The 25,835-nt window shown below is 43.5% G+C and overlaps 2 protein-coding genes across 2 annotated transcripts in view; both read left to right on the top strand.

The window, feature by feature from the left end:
• Window positions 1-25,835, top strand: part of gulp1a (GULP PTB domain containing engulfment adaptor 1a) — a 103,658-nt gene that overhangs the window by 40,652 nt on the left and 37,171 nt on the right. The window lies entirely within an intron of this gene.
• On the top strand, window positions 16,866-24,437 carry LOC120463041 (uncharacterized). The gene is made up of 3 exons (XM_089133044.1): window positions 16,866-17,256; window positions 17,475-24,111; window positions 24,330-24,437. The coding sequence occupies exon 2, from the start codon at window positions 17,623-17,625 to the stop codon at window positions 23,542-23,544; it is 5,922 nt and encodes a 1,973-aa protein (XP_088989170.1). The 5' UTR covers window positions 16,866-17,256; window positions 17,475-17,622; the 3' UTR covers window positions 23,545-24,111; window positions 24,330-24,437.

Raw genomic sequence — 25,835 nt, 5'->3', positions numbered from 1 at the left:
GGCCAAACGCATTTTCGAATGTGTTCGGTATCAGGATTGGTTTGCAGCGATCGACCTGAAGGACGCGTACTTCCATGTGTCCATCTTACCTCGACACAGACCGTTTCTTCGGTTTGCCTTTCGAGGGCCAGGCATATCAGTACGCCGTTCTCCCATTCGGGTTAGCTCTGTCCCCTCGCGTCTTCACGAAGATCGTCGAGGCAGCCCTTGTTCCCCTTCGCGAACACGGGGTTCGCATCCTGAATTATCTCGACGACTGGCTGATACTAGCACACTCTCGAGCTCAGCTTTGCGAACACAGAGACTTGGTGCTCCGGCACCTAGCCCGTTTGGGCCTTCGGGTCAACCGGGGAAAGAGCAAACTTTGCCCCGTGCAGAGGATCTCTTTTCTCGGCATGGGGATAGACTCGGTCGCCATGTCCGCGCAGCTCACGAACGAGCGCGCGCACTCACTGCTGGCTTGCCTTCGTCAGTTCGAGGGCAAGAGTGCGGTTCCACTGAAACTTTTTCAGAGGCTCCTGGGGCATATGGCATCCGCGGCCGCGGCAACGCCGCTCGGTTTGCTTCATATGAGACCGCTTCAGCTGTGGCTTCGCGATCGAGTCCCGAGGTGGGCATGGCATCGCGGCTCGCTCCGAGTCCCAGTGACTCCGGCATGCCGGCGAACCTTCTTCCCGTGGTCGAACCTCAGCTTTTTACGGACAGGTGTCCCTATTCAGCGAGTTTCCAGACATCTCGTCGTCTCCACGGATGCATCTACCACGGGTTGGGGTGCCATGTGCAATGGGCATGCAGCCGCCGGTTACTGGACAGGAGCCCAGCGCCTCAGGCACATCAATTGCCTCGAGCTGTTGGCAGTACGGCTCGCCCTGCACCGCTTCCGAGCGTTGCTCAAGGGCCAGCATGTCCTTTTCCGCTCAGACAACACTACGGCAGTAGCGTACATCAACCACCAGGGGGGTCTACGCTCACGCCAGTTGTCGCAGCTCGCCCGCCACCTCTTGATATGGAGTCAGAAGCACCTGAGGTCCCTTCGTGCAGTTACATTCCTGGAGACCGGAACTGGGCAGCCGACGAGCTGTCCCGGGTCCGTCCCCTCTCCGGCGAATGGCGACTCCATCCCCAGTCGGTCCAGCTGATTTGGGACGAGTTCGGGGAGGCACAGATAGTCCTGTTCGCCTCTCGGGACTCGTCCCACTGTGCCCAGTTTTATTCTCTGACCCGCGGCACTCTCGGCTCGGATGCGCTGGCGCACAGCTGGCCACGGGGCCCACGCAAGTATGCGTTCCCCCAGTGAGCCTCCTTGCACGGGTGTTGTGCAAGATCAAGGAGGACGAGGAGCAGGTCTTGCTGGTAGCCCCCTACTGGCCCACCAAGACGTGGTTCTCTGATCTCATGCTCCTCGCGACAGCACCTCCTTGGCCTATTCCTCTGAGACAAGACCTACTCTCTCAGAGACGGGGCACTCTGTGGCACCCTCGTCCCGATCTTTGGAGGCTGCACGTGTGGCTCCTGGACGGGACGAGGCAGGTTTGAGTTCGCTGCCACCTGCGGTGGCGGCAACCATCACTTCCGCAAGAGCGTCGTCCACGAGACACCTTTATGCGTTGAAGTGGAACCTCTTCGTCAAGTGGTGCTCTTCTCGCGGAGAAGACCCCCGGAGATGTTCGATCAGTGTCGTGCTTTCCTTCCTGCAAGAAGGGTTGGAGCGCAGGCTGTCGCCCTCCACCCTTAAGGTTTACGTCGCGGCCATTGCCGCTTCTCATGAAGCAGTGGAAGGTAAGTCCTTAGGGAAGCACGACCTGGTCATCAGGTTCCTGAGGGGAGCGAGGAGGCTGCATCCGCCTCGTCCTCCCCTCGTACCCTCTTGGGACCTCTCGGTAGTTTTAAGTGCTCTGCAGAGGCATCCCTTGAGCCTTTGCAATCGGTAGAGTTAAAGTTTCTGTCCATGAAGACAGCACTCCTGGTTGCATTGGCCTCCATCAAGAGGGTGGGGGACCTGCACGCATTCTCCGTTGACGAAGCGTGCCTGGAGTTCGGGCCGGCTTACTCTCACGTGATCCTGAGACCCCGGCCTGGATATGTGCCCAAGGTTCCCACCACTCCCTTCCGGGACCAGGTGGTGAACCTGCAAGCGCTGCCCCCGGAGGAGGCAGACCCAGCCTTGGCACTGCTCTGTCCGGTACGTGCTCTCCGCACCTATGTCGACAGAACGCAGTGTTTCAGGACCTCAGACCAGCTCTTTGTCTGTCATGGAGGGAGCCAGAAGGGAAGGGCTCTCTCAAAGCAACGGCTGTCCCACTGGATAGTGGATGCCATTGCTTTGTCTTACCAGCAGCAAGGCCTTCCGTGCCCCCTTGGTGTGACGGCCCATTCCACTCGGAGTATAGCCTCCTCTTGGGCTTTAGCGCACGGCGCCTCGCTAACAGACATCTGCAGAGCTGCAGGCTGGGCAACACCCAACACCTTCGCCAGATTCTATAATCTGCGAATTGAGCCGGTATCCTCTCACGTACTCGTTTCGGCCAGTTCTGGATCCGCTCAGGTGTCTTCGCTTGCTCGCCACTCCACTCCCCGGACTGGATAAGTGCGATATTTCCTCAGTTCTTCCATTGAAGTCTTGAGTCCTCCAGCACCGGCGATGCGGGCACCACTGCGTTGCTCTGGATGCTAGCTAGGTGCCTCCATGCGCACGGTTCCCCATGGTAACCGTCTCATGTGTATTATCCACTGTAAGCCTCTCTGAGCATGTGTCTTCCCTTGGCAAGCCATCTGCCACCCCTGGAGTTTAAATCAGTAGCCACCTGCGGTTGGTACTCCAGTGTTCCATATGCGTTCCTATGTGGCCATATGTGTATTCATAAGTCCTCCCTTCGGTAGGCAGCTGGTAGCATGTCCCCTTCGGGATATGTTTCCCAGTGTACCTTGGTAATCCTGTGTCAAAGTCGGATCCCCCAAAAAAAAAAAAAAAAAAAAAAAAGAGGTAAGGCTCGGGGGTTCAGTCTTTCGCAGGGCACTGGAAGACAGCTTGAAGATGGCGTGATGGCACAGACCCCCAATCTCCGTCACTTCTGACGTAACTCGAAGTGACTACGAAAGGGAACGTCTCGGTTACGTATGTAACCCTCGTTCCCTGAGTAGGGAACGGAGACGTTACGTCTCCCTGCCACTTCTGCTGTATCGCTGGGTAGACGCCGAGTTCAGTCTTGGCTCCTCAGCGAAGACATACTGCGGTTGCGTTCACTTCCTCCTTTTATACTCACGGAGTAGGGCGGAGTACGCTATGCAAATTTCCGCAGCCCCAAGGCATTGCATGCCATTGGCTCGTTTTTAAATACTCGAAGAGGATTGGCTTTCTATGCGAAACCCCCCAATCTCCGTCACTTCTGACGTAACGTCTCCGTTCCCTACTCAGGGAACGAGGGTTACATACGTAACCGAGACGTTACATTATATGCCAATGGTGACAGTACAAAAACACGTGTTTTTTGCCTCAAGTTTGCATGTCTGTAACTCAAGAAGTAGTAAAGAAGATATCTTTAATATCTTTTTAGGTTCTGTAACAAACTTTCCTTTTGGTATCTTCATTTTAAGGACCCTCAATGGTTCAATCCCGGAGATATGGGTACAAATGTGGCTACATGAGTAAATTGGTAAATTGTAAAAATTTTCAGTGGTTCAGTGGTGACCTCGAACCAAATTTGGTTCACTTTGCACACAGCTGATACTTAATGCATTTAAAGAAGAATGTTTAAAGAATACATAATTTTTAAATTAGAAATGTATCTTGTTTCCCTCTATCAAAAGAATTCCATAAAACATAGTACAAAAAATGTAGTCTAGAAATCTACACTCACCCTAGCGGCAGCAAAAATTATTTTGCAGCAAATTGTGGTCTAGCAACTCTCCATAGACGTTTTAGCTGGAAAACCCCAACTCTGGTAGGGCCAATCGCATCGTGTATAGAGTCGGCGGGCGGGCGTAATGTAATGATGACACTGTGTTGCGACGGTCAGAGCAAGCTCGGACATATTAATTAAAAATAAAAAAAAAAGCTCGGACATATTCGGTTTTAAGTCGTTCATCCTCGGATGCGGCCGGCGCCGCGCGCGCTGTTACAAAAAAGCTGTGGCGAAACGATCAACTTGTCATTTTCGCGGGCTCGTCCTGTGGCGTCGAGTATAAAGGCTTTACTCCGTGTCAGCGCGCGCTCTGATCGGTAAGGTGCACGGACCTCTCCCGAATCATCTCCTGCACTCCGAAGCACCACTACTCCGCCTCCGTTTCCCTTGTAAGCTGATATTAGCATTTAAACATTCTCTATATTATTTTTTTAATGATACACTGTCTCTTTCTCTCTCATATACACACACACACACACACACGCATATGTAGGCTAGTTATAAACTCTTTAGACTTATGATTAGTGTTTTATTTTTAAAGTTTGTGGATCGTGTAAAAAAAAAAATCCCTTATTTTGGGGATGGATTCCGGGAAATCTCTCTTATTTTCAATGTTCAATGTTGACAGCTGGACTGGATACGGTAAAAGTTTAATATATAAACTTGCTCCGCTGAGTACGTCACCTTCTTCGTTGCTCTGATTGGCTTTAGTGCTATCCAATTGCGTGCAGAGAGAATTTGAAAGACATCCGTTTATCCCGCCCCTCGGATTGAGCCCTGTCAATGATGAGTTCCCAGACCAAACATCTTGATGTAGGTCTGGCATGCCAGGCTACCAAAAATGTACTGAAAATGGTCAAGTTGAGGCAAATTAAATTGCTCTCAAAAGTAAATTTTATAAGAATCTATATTTGATTCAGTTTGTGGGATATTTGGAAGATGGGATTTTATTCATTTTAAAAGCTTCTGAAACCAGCAAGAATTCAAACATGCAGTATGATAACTATACGTTACCACGTTGACATCCATACAGTATATCTCTGGGATTGAATCATAGGGCCTTAGAAATGAAGATTCCAAAAGAGAAGTTTCATAAAACCAAAAATCGAAAACACTGTCTTTAACACTTCTTGAATTAAAAATTAAGATTCCAAAAGAAAAGTTGATAAGGAATGAAAATCTAGAAGGATATTGTCTTCGTCTAGCTGTATATTTATAAATTATTTTCACAGAGTTGAGAAAGTGTAGAGAACATTTGTATTCCAAGTTATGAATAACTTTGGGATGAACAATGAACTACTTTTTAGTTGGCAATGTTTGTCTGCATAACGGCCACAGTTTTTATTTATTCGTATACATGTGTCTCAAGTGGCATTGTCTTAGTCACTTCTTTACATTAATAACTGCATTAGACATTTTTTTTTCCTTTCTTTGTTGAAGTGATGCAAACTTTCACACTTTGACTAAGTCTTATCCACGGTGGCTGGGATAGGGCAGTGGTGCTGTTCTCAACTTTGGTTATAGAATTACATGATTTTTGCATGATTTAATCCATTCCAGTGACATCTGAAGTCACATAAAGTTCTGCATATTTGTCCCACAGGTAATAGATCCCATTCTTCTTTTAAATAAGACAAAGGTATTGGTCTATCTTGCTCTATAACTCCACAGTCAGCACTGGTGCCACTTAGACTTCCAATTTAGACACTGGAATTATCTTTAATAGCATCAATATCAAACAACAATTTCAAATGTTCTAAGATAAATCAGATGCTCGCAGAGATCATAAAAAATGGCATTTCATCTGTTGAAAGGTCCTTCTTATGGTTTCAGCACAACTTCTGACAGTTCCACTGAAAACTGACTCTAATTGGCAATTAGGTGGTCTCAGTGTAGTAATTACAGATTCTATATTCCTCTCTCATTATGGTTAAATGTTTGAAATAATCTAGACCACATATGGCAATATGCTGCATTTTAGAAGTGTCTAGGGACAGAGAGGGTTAGACATCGGTGGGTTTTTCTATGCTCTAGATTCACTTGATAATGATCCATTGGCTCTGCAGCCGTGGGTACATTGGCTTTGACAGAGTGAGCTGGCTGTAATTCAGTTTTTACAGATATAGAGCAGGAGCCTCTGATTCTCTCACTGATGGACCACGTTATGTGACCTTGCATGGCAGAGAGAGGTAATCATGGGATATGAAAGGCTTGAGGGCTGTCAGACTGTACTGTTGGACAGAGGAAGCATTTTTTTTTTGCATTTGTAATATTTGTAATATTGATGTAATATAATTTTTTTGTGTGTTTATTTTTAATATCTTTTTTGAAAGAAGTATTGTATGCTCACCAAGGTTACATTTATTTGAAAAAATATACAGTAAAACAGTACTATTGTAATATAATTACAATTGAAAATACCTGTTCCCTTTCAGTGCTCTCATTCGACATAGTCGACTTGTCAACTGATTGAAATCACGCTTAGGAAGCCTGTCATCTTCGAGTACAGTTAAAACGAGCCAATGTACATTGGTGTGTGGGAAATACATCACACACTCTGCCCCCTGCGGCACTGGTATAAATATGGAAGTGGATGCATGCACTAGTTGTCTTTCGCTTCGGAGCCGATCGTTTGACGTCTCTGAAGAGTGCTGTTGTTTACATCGAGTGAGTGTGTCAGTGTTCTTCTGAAAAACTCTGCCAGTGCTGGTGGTTTCTACAAAGCGAGTGCAATAGTAATTGTGAGCTTTAAGCTCTTACCTGCTGTTTTAACAGCAACACATTTTTGTGTTTGTTGACGGCTGGTTAGAGGGCGGAAAAGTGTGGGTGAGTTTCAGTTCACTGTTTGTGTTGCCGCTGTCATTCCCCTGTGTGCTCCGGCACTGGTGATGGGTCCTGTTTCCTGAAAGAGCAACACAGGTGTGTTTGCGTCTTTTTCAAGATGTCAGTCCACCTGTGCGTTTCTGGAGTCGCTCATTCCCTTTGACTCCAGCTTTGCGGACAAATGCGAGTCTCGATCTCAACATTGTGACAATCATGTTCCCTGCTCAGGGATGGAGGAGGATGCTCCTGGAGTTGGTCACCGATCCACTTCCTCCCACCAGGTGAGGGCCAGGTGGAGTCTTCGTTTGTGTCCGCTAGCTCCCAAAAAGAGCAGAGCAAGTGCTACCCACACTAAGAAAGAGAAAATTCCTCTGTTCCTGGGTCCCAAAAGGGCAAGTCTGGCAGTGTTTAAACCCTGTAAAGCCTTGCACCCCTCACCTGTTCGTCAGCATGCCAGCTGGGTGCGGTTCAAGGACCCGGTGATCCGCCTTCATCCCTGGTCGTCTTGTGGAGACAGGTAAGTGTTGTGCACCACACTCAGACCCTGCCTACGGCGATCCCATATGTATATTCTTCCACGGTACGACTCCCTACGGCGAGCCCGTCTGCCATCTCTAACCAGTTGAGTCTACCCCGTCTTTGGTTGGAGCCACCCCAGTGACATTCCATTTGTTTTACTGCTGTGCCATTCCCATCCCGGTCTTCTACCCAGTTCATATATGTATTTTCTACTTGTTACCTCCCTTCGGGCAGGATGTGGCTTATGCAGCGTCCCTTCCTCCTTGATAGGGCATGCTTTCCCACTGATCCTGTGGAACAGCAGTGACTTCCCTGCCCTAGCCCTTCCATCCTCGCCTCAAGTTGTGATTGCTCAAGTTGAGGCTTTTGTCTAGGCACTGGAATGGCGTTTTAATTGGGATCCCAATCTGTCGACATGTCGACTACAACGAACGTGAGCGACTGAAAGAGAACGTCTTGGTTACGTATGTAACCGTCGTTCCCTAAAGGAGGGAACAGAGACTTAGGCCTAGTCCCCTCATTTCTATTGGTGGACCACCACTGACTCTGAGTTGCGTTCGGCTCCTCAGCGAAAAACAACTAGTGCGTCCATCCACTTCCATATTTAATGTATTAAAATATATTTCATTCCTGTGATGGCAAAGCAAAATTTTCAGTAGCTATTACTCCAAATCAATGTCCCTTGATCCTTCAGAAAGTATTCTGGTTCGATGGTTTGGTGGTCAATAAATGCCAAGGTTGAAAACCGTTGTGCTGCTTAAAATTTTTGTGGAGACCATGTTACTCCAGGAAATCACATTGTAGGATTTTTAAAGAATTTATTTGTAAATTATGGTGGAAAATAAGTATTTGGTCACCCACAAACCAGCAAGATTTCTGGCTCTCACAGACCTGTAACTACTTCTTTAAGAACCTCTTCTCTCCTCCACTCGTTACCTGTATTATTGGCACCTCTTTGAACCTGTTACAAGTATAAAAGACATTTGTTCACAGCCTCAAAAGTCACACTCCAAACTCAACCATGGCCAAGACCAAAGAGCTGTTGAAGGACACCAGGAAGAAAATTGTAGACCTGCACCAGGCTGGGAAGAGAGAACCTACAATATGCAAGCAGCTTGGTGTGAAAAAAAAAACAACTGTGGGAGCAATTGTAAGAAAATGGAAGACATACAAGACCACTGATAATCTCCCTCGATCTGGGGCTCCACGCAAGATCTCATTGCGTGGAGTCAAAATGATCATGAGAACGGTGAGCAAAAATCCCAGAACTACACGGACCTGATGAATGACCTGCAGAGATCTGGGACCAAAGTAACAAAGGCTACCATAAGTAACACACTACACTGAGAGGCACTCAAATCCTGCAGTGCCAGGCATGTCCCCCTGTTTAAGCCAGTACATGTCCAGGCCCATCTGAAGTTTGCCAGAGAGCATATGGATTATTCAGAAGAGGATTGGGAGAATATCATGTGGTCAGATGAAACCAAAATAGGTTTTTGGTAAAAACTCAACTCGTCGTGTTTGGAGGAAGAAGAATGCAGAGTTGCATCCCAAGGACACCATACCTACTGTGAAGTATGGGGGAGGAAACATCATGCTTTCGGGCTGTTTTTCTGCAAAGGGGACAGGACAACTGATCCATGTTGAGGGAAGGATGAACGGGGCGATGTATCGTGAGATTTTAAGCCAAAACCTTTCCATCAGTGAGAGCCTTGAAGATGACAATGATCCCAAACACACCACCTGGGCAACGAAGAATTGGCTCCGTAAAAAACATTTCAAGGTCCTGGAGTGGCGGAGCCAATCTCCAGACCTCAAACTAGAGGTCTTCACGGGTCCAAAAATTCATGCCCGACCCGGAAGAGACCCGTAATGTGCTACACCGAACCGACCTGGACCCGTCGTTCATTTCAAAAGTTGGACCCGGACCCGTGCAGACCCGAGAAATGTCATAAATGTACTGCCCGGACCCGACCTGGACCCGTCTATTATTTGAAAACTGGACCCGAACCCGGCAGGAAGACACAAACCCGACTGGACCCGATTGTCACATATTATTTCACACGAGTTGCGAAAAATAAAACTTTTTGTCTTACCTAATTTTAGTAGTCGTCGTCTCACTTCCTGGCGTTATCTGACTGACTGTGATGCATTACAATCCACCGACAAGAAAGTTCTATCCATGTTATTTCTCTCGTTTTTCCAAGCTTAATCCACTCATTATTTCAGCTTTAAAAGTCCACTTGATGTCACGGTGATGGATGAAAAATGCAGCCTTGCACACATGCACATTCTGACTCGAGTTAACTCGCATAATAACTTTAACTGTTTGCCCTTTTGAACTATACTAACGATTGCTTGTTCAGCTTGATCATATCTGTGCTCTCTGCTCTTCATTGAGTCTGAATCTGACCACCAAAACTTTAAGATTAAACAAGACGGTTCATTTATATTATTATAAACATTGGAGAAAATGCAAAGCGCGGTTTGGCGGAAGCTCTGCTCTGGTTGCCATAGAAACATGACACGCGCTTGAGATTGCACTCCAATCGCACGTGTATTACCAGCCCGTTCTCAGCGCGTGTTATATTAACGATAACGGGTGCCATGTGAGTAGTATTTTGCCGTTTTGTTATACAGCGCGTCCTATATGACGCTAAAGGATGAGAATGCGTTGGTATTACACACAATGTTAAACAGACCCGGGACCCGAAGTAATAGATTCGGACCCGACCCGGACCCGGCTGCTCATTTAAAATATAGACCCGAACCCGTACGGGTCCCGGGTCGGGTCCAAGGCCGACGGGTCTCGGGTGCACTGTGAAGACCTCTACCTCAAACCCATAGAAAATTTGTGGAGAAAGTCTGTGGTGCCCAGCAACTGCCCCGAAACATCACTGCTCTAGAGGAGATCTGCTTGGAGGAATGGGCCAAAATACCAGCTACAGTGTGTGCAAACCTGGTGAAGACTTACAGGAAATGTTTGACCTCTGTCAATCATTCTAAGTTGGAGAACTTGCACAATCAGTGGCTGACTAAATACTTTTGGCCCCACTGTATATACTGTATAGCTCCACCCCAGTTAAAAGTTTTTGAAAAATACAAATGATGCATTAAAATAAAAAGTGACAGTAAAGATATTTACAAAAAAATCTATTATTTCAAATAAATGCTGTTAAATACATACATGCATAAAAATATATATACATAAACAGTACATGCATACATAGACTTCATTTCCTGCTATCTATAGTCGGAATGGACAGATGGGTCAATTTTCCCAGTATATCATCAGTGTACTAGTGTACCAAATTGTATCATTGAGGCCGAATCCCACATTTCCTGTTCAAGATCCTCTTGTGGTTGTAAGCATATGTTCTGCCTCAGTACTGCTAAGGGATTAGCTTTAAAAGATCATCATGTGGTTACTTCAGAAGGCCATGCTTTGTTGATTTAGGTGGAATGACCTGGGGATGTGGGTAAAAATGGTCCAAATGACCCTTGCCAGGGACGTACTGGGACTAAAATTCAGCCCGGAACTTTAAGATGTAGAGGCCCGGAACTTTTTTGCGAGTGACCTTGGTGCACGAGCAGGATTTTTTTATTTTTTTTTTGCAGTTATTTTAATTCTAATAGTGTTTTTATTGTATAAAGAGAATCAGATTACACAGAAGACATTTAAGACATTTTAGGATGACACCTGCCTCTTCAGGTTGTATAAGCAAGTCCCCACTGCACTAAACACAACCAGGTCAGCAAAACCTAATCTCGAACACATAAGTCACAGTATGCCATGTGTACATTTAGTATATAATATATCTATAAAAATATAATATATGTAAGTGATAATGTATAGCGATGCGGTTGTTAGTTTTTGAAGCGTTTGTATTCGCTATACATTATCCTGCTTATTACATGATGGCTACCTACCAAATAAATCAATAATGTAAGAAAATATTAATTTAAAAAAGCAGTTTATTGATTTAAAAATGACTGTATTGCTTCTGCTAAAGAAAATAGTCAATTCCCTCTCTGAACTGCGTCCATGGCAAAGCTCTGTTTATCATTGCAACATGTGTTATACCAGAGCCCGTCTAACGGAGAGCCTTGGCACTTCCTATTAGCCCCGTTGTGTATCATCCTGGTTGCAGTTCCATTAGAATTCCACTGGAGGTGATCGCGGGCGAGAGCAGAATGAATGGGAGTCTATGGGGCTAAACGGCTAAAAGTGTCTCTTTCACCTGCTTGTCGTTAAATTAACATAGATTTTATTGTTGATTCCGCAAGTTCAATATAGATTATAGGCCAAAAGTCGAATGAACGAGTACTTATGTCCTTTTGATTTCTTACAGCTTAGGCTGTTGTTGGCCGGAACACGCTAGCATTCTGCTATTGTGTGATGTCATCACATTTCTGAACGGATTTTTAGAACAGATAAGTGAACTTAAAAATGCAATTTTCAGCTGAGTGTATTATCTTAGCCCTCCCTTTTGAATGCAACTTTCAAATTACTTGACAAAAAATTACATCCTGAGAAAAGTGGATTTATGGGGGTGAAACCCCATTGACTCCCATTCATTCTGCACTCGACCACGAGCGCCCCCGCATGGACAGAGACGTGTTACTGCAGCCAGTCCAGAACCCGGAAGTAACCAGCCAGTGCCAATTCTCTTCAATTAGACATTCTCTGGTTATACTATAGATGTTATTCGATCTACATCATCACTGTTTGTGGCAGTCATATTGTTGACATAGAAACCACGGAAAACTTTCAGTCTGTCAATGGACAAGTGTGGTAGCGTCGGGATTATCCATGATATCACTGTTTTTTGTTTTTTTTTTAACAAAAAAACAGCGTGATGGTGTTGTGTAATACACGGCTGTTCTAACAACAGCAATAAGAACATCAGAGTTAGTTTTTATGCGATAAGTTACCGACTGTCAGAAAACGTGAAGGGAAGGAGACAGGGTTGAGACAGCGCAGGGGAGGCTAGCTAGGATAAATAGGCTAAATTTTCAGCCAACTCCCCAAAGAAAAGTCTGTTCCCATCATTTTACCACAGGTTTCACACATAATCCGTGTGCAATCCGTGTGCGGTGCGTATACTGTACAGAAGCAGGATGCAAGTGCTTTAAATATCCTGCGTTTGCAGAGCATAACTGATCCGCGGCTGTACCACAAACACCTCGGTTCTCACTATTTTTATTTTATCAAATACGCATTATTTCAACAACGTAGCCAATTAATCCATGCATTACTTCTATTTATTAAGTTGCTCAAGCAAGTGATCAAATATGTAAACATGTACTTATATTAAAATCACAAACATTTTTAATGAAAACTTAAAATTGACACAAAAAAAAAACGATCGTCATGAGTCGACTCTCATGCCTTTTCTTTTGCACTAACATTTTAATAAACAAATCTTGCATGTCACAAAGCACCTGTTTTTCCACCTCCACGAATGATACGAGTGTCGTTCATGTTGTCTTGTTGAGGTAAATTGTAGTTTGTACGTTATACGGATACTGTATGATTGAGATAGTTATAAATATCCGTATAGGTTACGGCTGGCAATAAGGACAGATCTTTACTTAATGCTATTATTTAATTTTGATGTGGGTCCACACACGAATCACGCTTATCTTCTCTTGATACCGACGAGATGAAGCTCCCGCTCAACTCAAATCTGCGCGCTGCTAGGAGCAGCAGGACAGATGTCATGTCACACATATAGCCGCGGTTCGCTACTTCCGGTATTTGCGAATAAGGTCTATACCAGTCTCTGGTTACACTTAGCAGCGTCTGTTATCAAGAAACCGACCGCATTCTACATTGGAATTGACCTTTTGCCGGCCCCTCCCACAAAATGGCCATTGTCCAATCACACATTATAGCAACCGTTACTGTGTGAGCTCTTCCGTCAAACAGTAAGCGGTGCACCCACGGCGTTTGTAAATCGGACACCCCGAGAGATTGTCTGGAGAAGTTGTGTTTTTTCCCTTTCCAAAGCCCAAAACACAACGCGAGCGGTGCCTAAGATGTATTAAACAGTGTGGACGCCCCAATTCCAGTTAAATGTGTCGAACATGGTTAACTCGTCTCGCGTGCAGCGTGCGTGAGACTGAGATTAGTCAAAGAAGCACGGAGAAAGCAGATCAAGAGGATCCACAAAGGACTTACATTTTCTGAAGGGTTGTTGTTAACATACCATGATATTCTCTGGGAAAATGAGCAGCAGTCAGCTAAGTTAGCAGTGCAGCACCGTAGACTACAGTTTAGAGGACGTTCGCAACGGGGAAAGCATGAAGCTTACATGACAACATCAGTTCATATATCAATATCGTAACGAATAGAAATAACCTTAAATAACGTATGGTTCTCTGCCTCTTTCCGTCTCTTATGCATAACGTTAGTTACTTTTTAAACACGAAAATCGCATTCAGCATGAGCATGACACGCAATCGGTTGCTGTGGTAATGAACAACCTGCTCGTTAAAGCGAACGTGTACTCCTGTATCGGAGGCAAAATGAATAAATATGCAGCGCAAGTTATATATTTCGAACTACAAACAATTAGCCACTGAGCCAGTTTATAAAATCTTCAAGGCTGTGCTGGTTGCATTTGAGGTAACTTAGCATGGTCATGGGGTTTTTCTGATTTGCTTGAGACTGGTAAGCATTAGCATCAATAGCAGTCGTGTCTCATTCATTTCTTAATTTTATATTTGGAATTAATCCCTCCACAGCATACCGTAACCCCTTTTGCTTCGATCTTGCTTGATATCGCGGAGGTATTGCTCCAAAAAAGGTCACTGACACGAACGGGAATACCCTTTGCCGTCATGGCAATCTGTCGCGCTGCCCGTGTTTGACCATTTGTTTGACGGAGGTAGCAACAGTAACTAAGGGGGGCGGGGTTTGGCGAAAGGCTAATTCTACCAAGCCATGTAATAAATGCCTGTATTTAAATGCAAATATAAACAATTTCAGTGTATATTCAAATTCAAATTAAATGACCCAGCATACCATTGATCAGCTCTACCAATCTTGATTGTCTTTTTTCATGAATAAACAAACACTGTGATGTTGTCTTGATTGATACTCTGAAGCAGCTTTGATACAATCTGTATTGTGAAAAGCGCTATATAAATATATTTGACTTGACTTATAATAAATCACTAATATATCACTAATCGTGCACCTGTCCTGTCCATGCTGCTGGGTCCTTCCTCATCTGCACCTCTGGCTGCCACAGCACCCTTTTCAGTTTTCAGTACGGAAAAGGTTTGTTAATTTGGCGCATTTAGCTGCCTCTTGTGCCAACATTTTTTTCTTTTTAATTCTTATGTTTTCGGCCCACCCATTTCTTTCTCTTCTTTTTGTCATTTTTACCGTCCGTCTCTGTTGCATTCACACAAACCTGCCAAACATGACCAAAAGTAAACTCATTTGATCAGCGCCTAGTTTGAGCCAATCGGATGTCAGGAAAAACGAAAGTATTGGCCTGGCCCTGTCTGAAAAATACACACACACACACACACACACACACACAGTGTTCCACTGCAACTGAGCGGCCGGTTGTGGTCGTGTATCATTAAAAAAATAAAAAAATAAATGAAAAAAAAAAAAAAAAACTCTTTGACCACCGGCCCGTCTTCGGCCTCTTTGACCACCGGCCCGTCTTCGGCCTGAAATGGACCGGTCATTGAGGATTGCTCCCGGTATTCCCGATGGCCAATCCGCCCCTGGCCCTTGCACTAATACTGTAAAGATAAAAACCACTCTAGTGTAGCTCCTCTAACATTGAGAATGTGGATTTGAATCTGAAGTGTCATGTGTTTTTTCTAAATTAGGGCATTTTAAAGTGCCAAGTAAAAATTGGACATTCACAAGATAGTTCAATCTATGAATGGTTTAAATTGAGTTCTGAACTCCACCAATGTACTTTTTTTCTAGCTTGAACATGATACTACAAGATAAGCAATCAACTCAGTTGTTTTCACTTATATGCAATGACAAAACAATCAAGAAATAATGCAACTCAGTTTCATAGCTGCGAAGAAATATTTTACTTTTCAGTACATCCCCCCAACTACAGATTTTTCTAGTCGACTATAGTAGTCGTACTTATATTAACTTAAGTGTATGCATAAAGCTTGCCATAAAGCACTGGCTTTGAATGTGATTATGAATGTGTTGGAAAAAATAGCAAGGAGACAATTATTTATTAATAAACTAGTGTTTTCTGAGTCTGTGTCGGCTGCAAAGTTGAAGTTGACGATGCTGACTCACCATCTCTGCAGTACATGGGACACACCTTTAGAGAAAAACGTACTTTTACGGATTACATAATCAGATACGTTTAAAAGTAAACATGTTTCATGTCTGTGAAGTAGCCTTTTCCAATTCACTAGTACTTGTGGCAAAATGTCAATTTTGGACCCTGCACTTGTGAGACTGGAGCTACTCATTTGCCATTTGATATTAGTCTATAAATTAAATACTCTCTAATGATAAAGCACACAACTTTCTTTAGCAAAATGCCTCTGAAATTCTTAAATTATCTATTCATTGTTCTTTTGTCCCTTTTAGTGCTGTTTTTGTGTGAAGCAGTGTGATGAGTAATTTATAAAAACATATTAAGAGACATTAGTAGACTGTGGCCTTTTAAGCTCTTTTTAATAAACCCTGGTGAACTAGCCTGGATGCCAGCTCGAACTCCGCCCACAACATTTTTGGGTCGGGAAGTTCGGTCTGGACTCGATCCATTGAGGAGTAATTATGATCAGTCAAAAAATGATCGGGCCAATCAAATTGCCAGGGCGGGCTTTATACGATGATGGACAGATGATCTGCAGAGACGTAATCATCAGTGGCGGCTGGTGAAAAATATTGGAGGGGGGGCTGAATAACCGGGGGGTCTGGGGGTCCCCCCCCCAGAAAATTTGGAATTTAGTAGATGTGATTTCCTGCATTCTGGTGCATTTTAGGCCTTAGGCCATGCCCTTACCTATACCAATAAAATAACTTAAACCAGTCAATACCAATGGTCAAATAATACAATAATAATAATAACAGTTTGACAGTTAATGATAATGAACAAGTTGCATGTTTATTATGCTCTGTGTGCTGACAGAAAAAGTGCAAACGCTTAATATTGATAAATTATAATATAGGTAATACAAAAAATAATAGGTAATACAACAATCTAGTTTAATCAATCCCCAGCTGTAGACTACATATTTTTGACAAATTGACAATTGGATAATGGATAACAATGTGTTGATACTAGAGAAAGAGAGAGAGAAAAGGCTCTGAAAGAGAGGATGGGACAACATTCTTGAGGGTAACACCCAAGTATGAGAAGAAAGTTGATTTTAACTAGTATGAAACAGTAATCTAGCTCAGAACTTAAAAACATCAAAAAACAAAGCAAACACACAGGTATTAATATTCCTATAACTATTTTAATATCAAACGTGTGTGAAACAGTGTTTATCTGTGTGTGAGTGACAGAGACAGACAGGTCAATTCCCACGACTAACTTTACATTATTTCCACTCGACGTCACTGGCGCTGCCATTCTGCTTATAAATAACCCTCAGTTATTCTTTAGTTTTGGGCATTGATATATCATTCTGACATTATCGTAATTCAATATTTCTTAATATTATCTTAATATATATGTTATATTCTTAATTTGTTTATTAGTTTATTATATATTTGGAGGTTTGCTTTGTAACTTTTAGTTATTTAACCTATAGAGACCTTTATTTTGAAAGGCGGCTTGCCGGAAATGCGAACAGATCGCTCGCGCGCAGGAAGCCCGCATATACGGAGATTGCAGACAGACGGAGACACGGAACCATGCGGTCACGGATTCACACATCTGAATAATAGTGTGTTAAGGTCATCTAAAAGTGAATTTAGGCATCTAGTCGCTGTTTATTTTTTATTTTGTAGTATTTTTTTGTTTGTTTTTAGCACCTGGTTGGAAAGGAGTACAAGGTATAGTTCATGTATATTTATGCACTTGTATAATCAATGCTACATAGCATATCTTGTCCTTATGAATGTTTCATATATGTTAGTTTAATTTTTGAGCAATTTATGGCATTTATATTAATGCTAGTAATCATTTAGTGATTTATTGCTATATTTTACTGTTTTGTTTCGTGTATGTGAATTATTTTCAAACTCCAATAATGTTAATTTATCTGTTCTAGCTCTTACGGTGTTGTGAAGGTGTTGTGAAGGTGTTGTGAAGGTGTTACGGACAATAAACAGACAACATCAGTGAGAGAGCGACTTTTCTTTATTCAATCGGGCTGCTACAGTAAGAGCTTTTCCTATTTATTCCATTTGCTGATGTAAATGATGACAGACAAGGCATCTAAGTCATGCACTCCTGTGAAAGAAATGGATGCATCAAAACCTTCGCAAAGCAGTGATACAGACGATGAGATAGAAGATCATTCTGATGGTGTAAAGACAGATGAAGTACGTCGCTCTCGTCGTAAACGAATTCCTACAGAAAAGATGGTTGCGTATAAAAGAGAGGAGTCACAAAAGGCAGAGAAAAGGCTCATGCACTCATATGAGCAATGGAAGGCTGAGGCTCGAAAGGCAAGAGAGCAGCTGAAAACCGATATTTCTGAGAGTCAGCTAGCAACACTTATAGACACGTTGGAAAATGAACGAGACAATGTGATGAACGCATACATGAGAGTTCGTAGTTGTGTTACTCCTCCCACTGATACAAGAAGACGAATCGATGCTTGTGATGCTGTGACGAAGGACATAGTAAAGATTGCATATGAGAGAATCTCGGGTGTTGATGGAGATCTGGATGTTGAAAGAAAAAAGGAGCGTCTTCGTGAATTGCTTGATCGAGATTATGCTCGCTCCGTCTACGGTTCTACAGTCTCGCGTATCAGCTCCAAGTCAAGCACACCCATAAGTCAACCTTCACTAAATTCAATACTGATGGCTAAACGAATAGAGGCAGAAGCAGAGCTTGCAGCAAAGGAAGCAGAGTATGCAGCAATAATGGAGGAAAAGGAACAAAGGGAAAGAATACAACTTCTAGAAGAAAGGCAAAAAAGAGAACTTGATGCTCAAAAGAGTGAGTATGAAAGATTACTAGCGGTAAAGGAGGTAAGAGCAGCTAGAGCCAGACTAAAGGTGTATGACAAGGGGGAAGTTTCGTCTGATGATCAGAATGACGTGCTGCAGCAACCTGTGAGCATTCCCACACAAGTGTATTCATCCTCCATTGAGCCAACACTCAATGCAAAAGCATCATCGCCAACTACCAATGTGGATGTGTCTTACCTTGCACAGGCTGTTCAAGACAGTATAACGCTGAACAGACTTCCTATGCCAGAGCCTACAGTATTCAGTGGTGACCCCATTCACTTTATTGAATGGAAGGCTTCATTTCAATCACTCATCGACAAAAGACACATCTCCTCAGCAGATAAGTTATACTACTTGAAGAAGTATGTCACTGGTTCCGCTCGGAAAACTCTTGAAGGCATGTTTTACAGAAATGATGAGGAAGCCTACAAGGATGCATGGAAAAGACTTCAAGATCGCTATGGACAGCCGTTCATCGTACAAAGAGCATTCCGTGAGAAACTTGCATGCTGGCCCAGAATCCAGCCCAAGGATGCTGAAGGACTCAGAAATTTCTCAGATTTCCTGAATGCATGTAAAGACGCTATGCCTCATGTTAAGGGACTGGAAATACTGAATGACTGTGAGGAAAATAGAAAACTCGTCAGTAAACTTCCTGATTGGGCGGCTGCCCGCTGGAACCGACAAGCTACGCAAACACTAAATGAGACTCAAGAGTTCCCACCTTTCCATGATTTTGCTAAATTCATGTCGCTTGAGGCCGAGGTAGCTTGCAACCCAGTCACTTCCTTCTATGCTCTTCACGCTTCTGAAGCTAATAAGGATAAACAGAACCTCAAGGTTGGTAAGAACAAAGCCAATGTCTTCCACACAAAGATAATCACACAAAATGAGGATCCGAAGCACACTGGTAAGGTATTTAAACCATGTCTGTTCTGTCGAAGCAGTGAACATCAAATTCATGATTGCTCTAAATTCTCTGCAAGGTCTCTTGAAGAACGGAGACAGTTCGTAAAAGATAGTAAGCTGTGCTACGGATGTTTGAAGCTCAGTCACAGTGCCAGAGACTGTCGTTCCAGACATAACTGTGTTATCTGCAAGGGAAGACATCCTACCTGCCTACATGATGACAGCTTCACTAGGAGGGTGAAGTTTTCCCCTGCTCAAAGCCCAGAGAACACGGATGAAAGGGTAGTGACGACGTCTTTAAGTGTAGAATCTGGATGTGCATCTGCTAACACCTCAATGATCGTGCCAGTGTGGTTGTCCTCACAAAATGACCCCACCTCAGAGAGACTCGTCTATGCTCTGTTAGACACACAAAGCGACACTGTCTTCGTCGAATATGCAGTAAGTCAAAGTCTAAAGGTTGACTCATGCCCAGTGACACTAAGGCTCACCACCATGGTTGGAAGAGATTCGTTGATATCAAGTGAAAGAGTTTCTGGTCTTCGAGTCAGAGGTTTCAATTCTACAGTAATTCTAGACCTCCCCCCTGCATACACTAAGGAATGTATCCCTGTGGATCGCGCTCACATCCCCACCAGTGAGACTGCCAGGTGTTGGAAACATCTTGCTCCTCTGGCAGACAGGATTCCCCTGCTTCAAGACTGTGAGGTTGGTCTATTATTAGGATATAACTGTCCCAGAGCTTTAGCACCCAGAGAAGTGATTCTTGGAGCAGACAATGAGCCATATGGTGTTCGCACGGATCTCGGATGGAGCATCGTGGGCCCTTCCTTGACACATGAGTCGCAAAGCGGTGTTAGTATGTGTCATAGAGTATCTATTAAGGAGATTCCTTCTGTAACACCAGCTGATGTCATCAAGGTTCTGGAGTCAGATTTCAGGGATACTAAAGAAAACACAAAAGTGGTGTCTCAAGAGGACATTGTGTTCTTGAATAAACTGGAAGAAAACATCAAAACGAACGAGGATGGACATTTGGAAATGCCCCTTCCATTCAAGAAAAGACCTTATCTTCCAGATAATGAGGTTCTTGCTGTCATGAGACTTCAACATCTCAAGCGGAGATTAATTAAGGACCAAGAGTACAGAGATCATTATGTAAAGTTCATGGAAGATGTGATCGAGAATGGTGACGCAGAAAGAATCATGGATGAAGGAAAGAAAGGTGAAAAATGGTACATCCCTCATCACGGGGTCTATCACTCGAAGAAGCCAGGGAAATTGCGCGTAGTCTTCGACTGCTCTGCCCGGTACAAGGGGTCCAGTTTGAACGACCATCTACTACCAGGCCCCGACCTAATGAACAGCCTTACTGGCATTCTTTTGCGGTTCAGGCAGTATCCAGTGGCATTGACGTGTGATATTGAGAGGATGTTTCACCAGTTCCACGTTGACAAGGCAGATCGAGATTACTTACGATTTCTATGGTGGAGAAATGGAGATTTGGACTCTCAGCCTCAAACGTTCCGCATGAGAGTACATCTTTTTGGTGCCTCGTCGTCTCCTGGATGCGCTAACTACGGACTGAAACATCTTGCAAGAGAAGGTGAACATCTGTACCCCCTGGGTTCACAATTTATAATGCGAGATTTCTACATGGATGATGGCGTCTCCAGTGTTGAATGTGCAGAGAAGGCCATCCAGTCTGCGCGAGAAGCTCGCCAGGTTTGCGCACTAGGAGGTTTGAGATTGCATAAGTTTGTGTCCAACAACAAGGCAGTTTTGGAGAGTATACCACCTTCTGAATGTGCTGTGGATGTTACAGCTGTCGATCTGTCCCTCACTGACCAGCCTTTGGAAAGAGCTTTAGGCATTTATTGGCATCTGGAAGATGACAACTTCAGATTTCGTGTCAACCTAAAGGACCAACCAGCGACTCGTAGAGGCATACTGTCCGTAGTGGCCTCATTGTTCGACCCCCTAGGGTTTCTTGCGCCATTCTTGCTTAAAGGGAAGGCCATTCTGCAAGAAATGTGCGTAAATGGCATGGGCTGGGATGATCCATTACCTGATAGTTTGCGGCCAAGGTGGGAGCATTGGAAGGCAGATCTTGCAAACTTAGAGAAGATTGAGGTGCCTCGTTGTATTGTGCCTGCTGGATTTCAGAGAATCACAAAGAGAGAAATCCATCACTTCTCAGACGCCAGCACAAAAGGATATGGCCAGTGCTCATACCTTAGGCTTGAGAACGAACAAGGTGATGTTCATTGTTCTTTGCTCATGGCAAAATCTAGAGTAGCACCACTTAAGGTCACGACAATCCCTCGGTTAGAGTTGACTGCTGCGGTAGTGTCAGTGGCAGTGAACGATATGTTGAAGGAAGAAATGAACCTTGCAGATGCAGAGGCATATTTCTGGACTGACTCTCAAGTGGTGTTAGGCTATATAAACAACGAAGCTCGCCGCTTCCACACGTTCGTCGCAAATCGAGTTCAGAGAATTCATCACAGTACAAGTCCTCAACAGTGGCGATACATTCCCTCAGATGAAAATCCAGCCGACTATGCATCACGAGGTATGAGTGTTGATGATCTTGTCGCTTCCAGCTGGTTCAGAGGACTGAATGTCTTGTGGAAAAGGCAAATAGCTCCCCCTGTGGATGTTAACACACAACTTCCAATTGGTGACCCAGAGGTCAAGAAGGCTCAGTCACTGAACACGCAAACGGTACAAAATTCCTGCTTATCCAACCGTCTCACAAGGTTGTCTTCATGGTCCAAGGTCATTCAAGCAGTTGCGCGTCTGCTTCGTAGAGTCAGGAAGGACAAGTCAAGTGACCACAGTACAGTGGCAGAACGAGAGGATGCTAAGTCCATCATCATCAAGGACTTACAAAGTCAGACGTATGCAGAAGAGATAGCCTTACTCTGTAAGGGCAAGCAACTCTCACGCAACAACAGGTTATACAATCTAGATGCCTTTGTCGACCATGACGGATTGCTCAAGGTGGGAGGGAGGCTTTGTAATTCTTCTGTACCTTACTCCATTAAATATCCTGTCATTCTTCCAAAGGAACACCATCTTACAAAACTTCTGATCACCGATTGTCATGAGAAAACTGAACATCAAGGAAAGGGATTGACTATAAATGAGATCAGATCAAGAGGATATTGGATAACAGGAGTAAATAGGGCGGTAGCCTCCTTTGTACGACGGTGTGTGGGATGTCGCAAGCTTCGCAGGCCCACAGAAGAGCAAAAAATGGCCAACCTGCCCTCAGAGCGTTTAGATCCATCCCCTCCTTTCACTTACTGTGGAATGGATGTTTTTGGTCCTTTCATTATCAAACAAAGCCGTAAATCGTACAAGAGGTATGGACTTCTCTTTACCTGTTTCTGTTGCAGAGGCATCCATATTGAGATGTTGGATGACATGTCCACGGACGCCTTTATCAACGGACTGCGCTGTTTCATCGCTATTAGAGGAGCAGTTCGTTTAATAAGGTGCGACCAAGGCAGTAATTTCATTGGAGCCAAGAATGAGTTTGCTAAGGCCATGACAGAGATTGACACAAATCGTCTCGTAACATACTTAGCAGGAAAGCAGTGTGACTTTGTCTTCAACGCACCCCACTCAAGTCACACAGGAGGAGTTTGGGAGAGACAGATTAGAACTGTGAGAAGTGTCCTTAATTCCACTCTGTCCTTATCTTCTGGAAGGCTTGATGATTCTTCCCTGCGGACCTTCTTCTACGAGGCTATGGCGATTGTAAATAGCCGACCGCTCACAGTAGACAATCTGAATGATCCTAAGAGTCCTGAGCCCCTTACCCCAAATCACCTGCTCACTTTGAAGACTACCCAAGCTCTACCGCCCCCTGGAAAGTTTGTGAGAGAAGATGTATATGCTCGCAAAAGATGGCGCCATGTTCAATACTTGGCAGAGCAATTTTGGGGCCGTTGGCAGAAGGAGTATGTGTCTAACATTGCAACAAGGCAACGCTGGCTTTCACCAAGAAGGAACATGCAAGTTGGAGATATAGTCTTGGAGAAGGCAGACGATCTGCCCAGGAATGAGTGGCGCTTGGCAAAAGTTATTGAGACAGTGGTTGACAAGGATGGCTTGGTGAGAAGAGCCAAGATACGGTTTGGAGACAGAAAACTGGGGAAGGATGGTAAACGTCTGAACAAACCTTCAATAGTTGATCGCCCAGTACAGAAGCTGGTCCTGCTGCTGGAGGCATCCTGAACTTCCTGACATATCCTTTGATTTAGGCAGTTCATAGTGAAACGTTTCAGTTTTCCCTTTACATCTAGCCTTAAACATGGGTAATTATCTTTAGAAATCATTTGTGATTAAAGTTTAAGATACATAGTCACTAATGATTTGGTGGGAGTATAAATAACCCTCAGTTATTCTTTAGTTTTGGGCATTGATATATCATTCTGACATTATCGTAATTCAATATTTCTTAATATTATCTTAATATATATGTTATATTCTTAATTTGTTTATTAGTTTATTATATATTTGGAGGTTTGCTTTGTAACTTTTAGTTATTTAACCTATAGAGACCTTTATTTTGAAAGGCGGCTTGCCGGAAATGCGAACAGATCGCTCGCGCGCAGGAAGCCCGCATATACGGAGATTGCAGACAGACGGAGACACGGAACCATGCGGTCACGGATTCACACATCTGAATAATAGTGTGTTAAGGTCATCTAAAAGTGAATTTAGGCATCTAGTCGCTGTTTATTTTTTATTTTGTAGTATTTTTTTGTTTGTTTTTAGCACCTGGTTGGAAAGGAGTACAAGGTATAGTTCATGTATATTTATGCACTTGTATAATCAATGCTACATAGCATATCTTGTCCTTATGAATGTTTCATATATGTTAGTTTAATTTTTGAGCAATTTATGGCATTTATATTAATGCTAGTAATCATTTAGTGATTTATTGCTATATTTTACTGTTTTGTTTCGTGTATGTGAATTATTTTCAAACTCCAATAATGTTAATTTATCTGTTCTAGCTCTTACGGTGTTGTGAAGGTGTTGTGAAGGTGTTGTGAAGGTGTTACGGACAATAAACAGACAACATCAGTGAGAGAGCGACTTTTCTTTATTCAATCGGGCTGCTACACTGCTCTCATCTGAGGTAAAAAAATGTCCCGTGGTGCGCGTGCACGGTGCACTCCCCTAATCTGATACTGTGGGCGATATTTTCAGCGCCCCCAAACCATAAAATTTGACGACGCTGATTGGCGAAATATAAACTTTTTTGCATAGCAACCGGGGAACCATTGGCTTAAATTCCAGCACTGTGGGGCTGAGCAAACTGGCGCCCTGAGAAGACAGCCTATTGGCTATACTACTACACCAACATGATAAAAGTAACGAAAGTGAATGCAAATATCATTCTGGTGAGTTCAAAACACTTTTCAAAGTAAAACCATTATTAGCATATAATTAACACAGATTATTTTTCAAAATGATAAATTATAATATATATTAAAAAAACAGACAGACAGGTCGGAGGGAGGGCGGCGCCCCAGCGCCCTCTATGGGCGAGCCGCCCCTGGTAATCATCACGTTATCAAAGAGCGCTCGTCAAAGATGACTGCAGCTGGAGAATTGAGATGTATAGATTCCGCTGTTGCATCTTTTGTAAAATAAATCGACAGCGCATTCATTTTAATAGACAAACGGAGAACTGCAATCAAGGCATTTGTCGATCGGAAAGTTATTTTTGGCGTCCTTCCTACATGATTCGGGAAAAGTGTAACTTATCAGCTGGCTCTGACGGTCGTTAAGAAGATGGGACGTAATGAAAAGCCTGTGGTCGTTGTGGTTTCTCCATTGGTGGCACTCATGGAGAAGTAAGTAAAAGAAGCAACACTCGTTATTTAACTTCTAAAATAAATAAAGTTAGGCTACGTTCTGTATTTGAAAACTGCACTATGCAAAGTAGTTGTCTTACTGCGTTGCTCTGATTGGTTGTAGGTCTACCGACTATCCAATTGAATGCAAAGTTTTTTGTTTTTTTTTCCTGGTTCGGTTATGACACGCCTCATAATCAAAGCCCAATGGAGGAGTCTCAGACTCATATTCTCTCTAGAATATGAGTATGACGAAGTCAGGCTACTGGTGAACCCTAAATCAATCAAATTATTGAAGATTGTAAAACATCTTTGCTCACTGAAGTGCTCTCTTCTTCTCTTCTTAAGTGTCCGTACCAGCACACGCGTTGGGCCGTTTAGTGAAACTGACGCATAATCTAACGGCAGATGAACCTTAAATCTTCATGAGTAGGCTAATAAATACAGTGCACGTTCTCAATAACAGTTTAAATAAATGAAGTAATGATTTAAACTATGTTTTACTTCTGATAAACATTTAGATTAAATATGCCATTCTCGTTAATGAAGTTAAACACTTAAACTACATGAAATCATTACTGAGAAGTAAAAAAAAAATCAATAAATAGAAATATATATTTGTTGTGGATGCAATGCTTTTGAACATTTTCCCTCTGGCAT

This window comes from Pimephales promelas, chromosome 7 (assembly GCF_988280905.1).
Source record: "Pimephales promelas chromosome 7, fPimPro1.hap1.1, whole genome shotgun sequence".
NCBI classification, from domain to species: Eukaryota; Metazoa; Chordata; class Actinopteri; order Cypriniformes; family Leuciscidae; genus Pimephales; species Pimephales promelas.
The sequence above is the reverse complement of the archived record's forward strand: the minus strand, read 5'-3'. Positions and strand labels throughout refer to the sequence as shown.

Coding starts and splice junctions, on each gene's coding strand:
- LOC120463041 (XM_089133044.1), top strand. CDS start 17,623: ATGATGACAGACAAGGCATCTAAGTCATGCACTCCTGTGAAAGAAATG.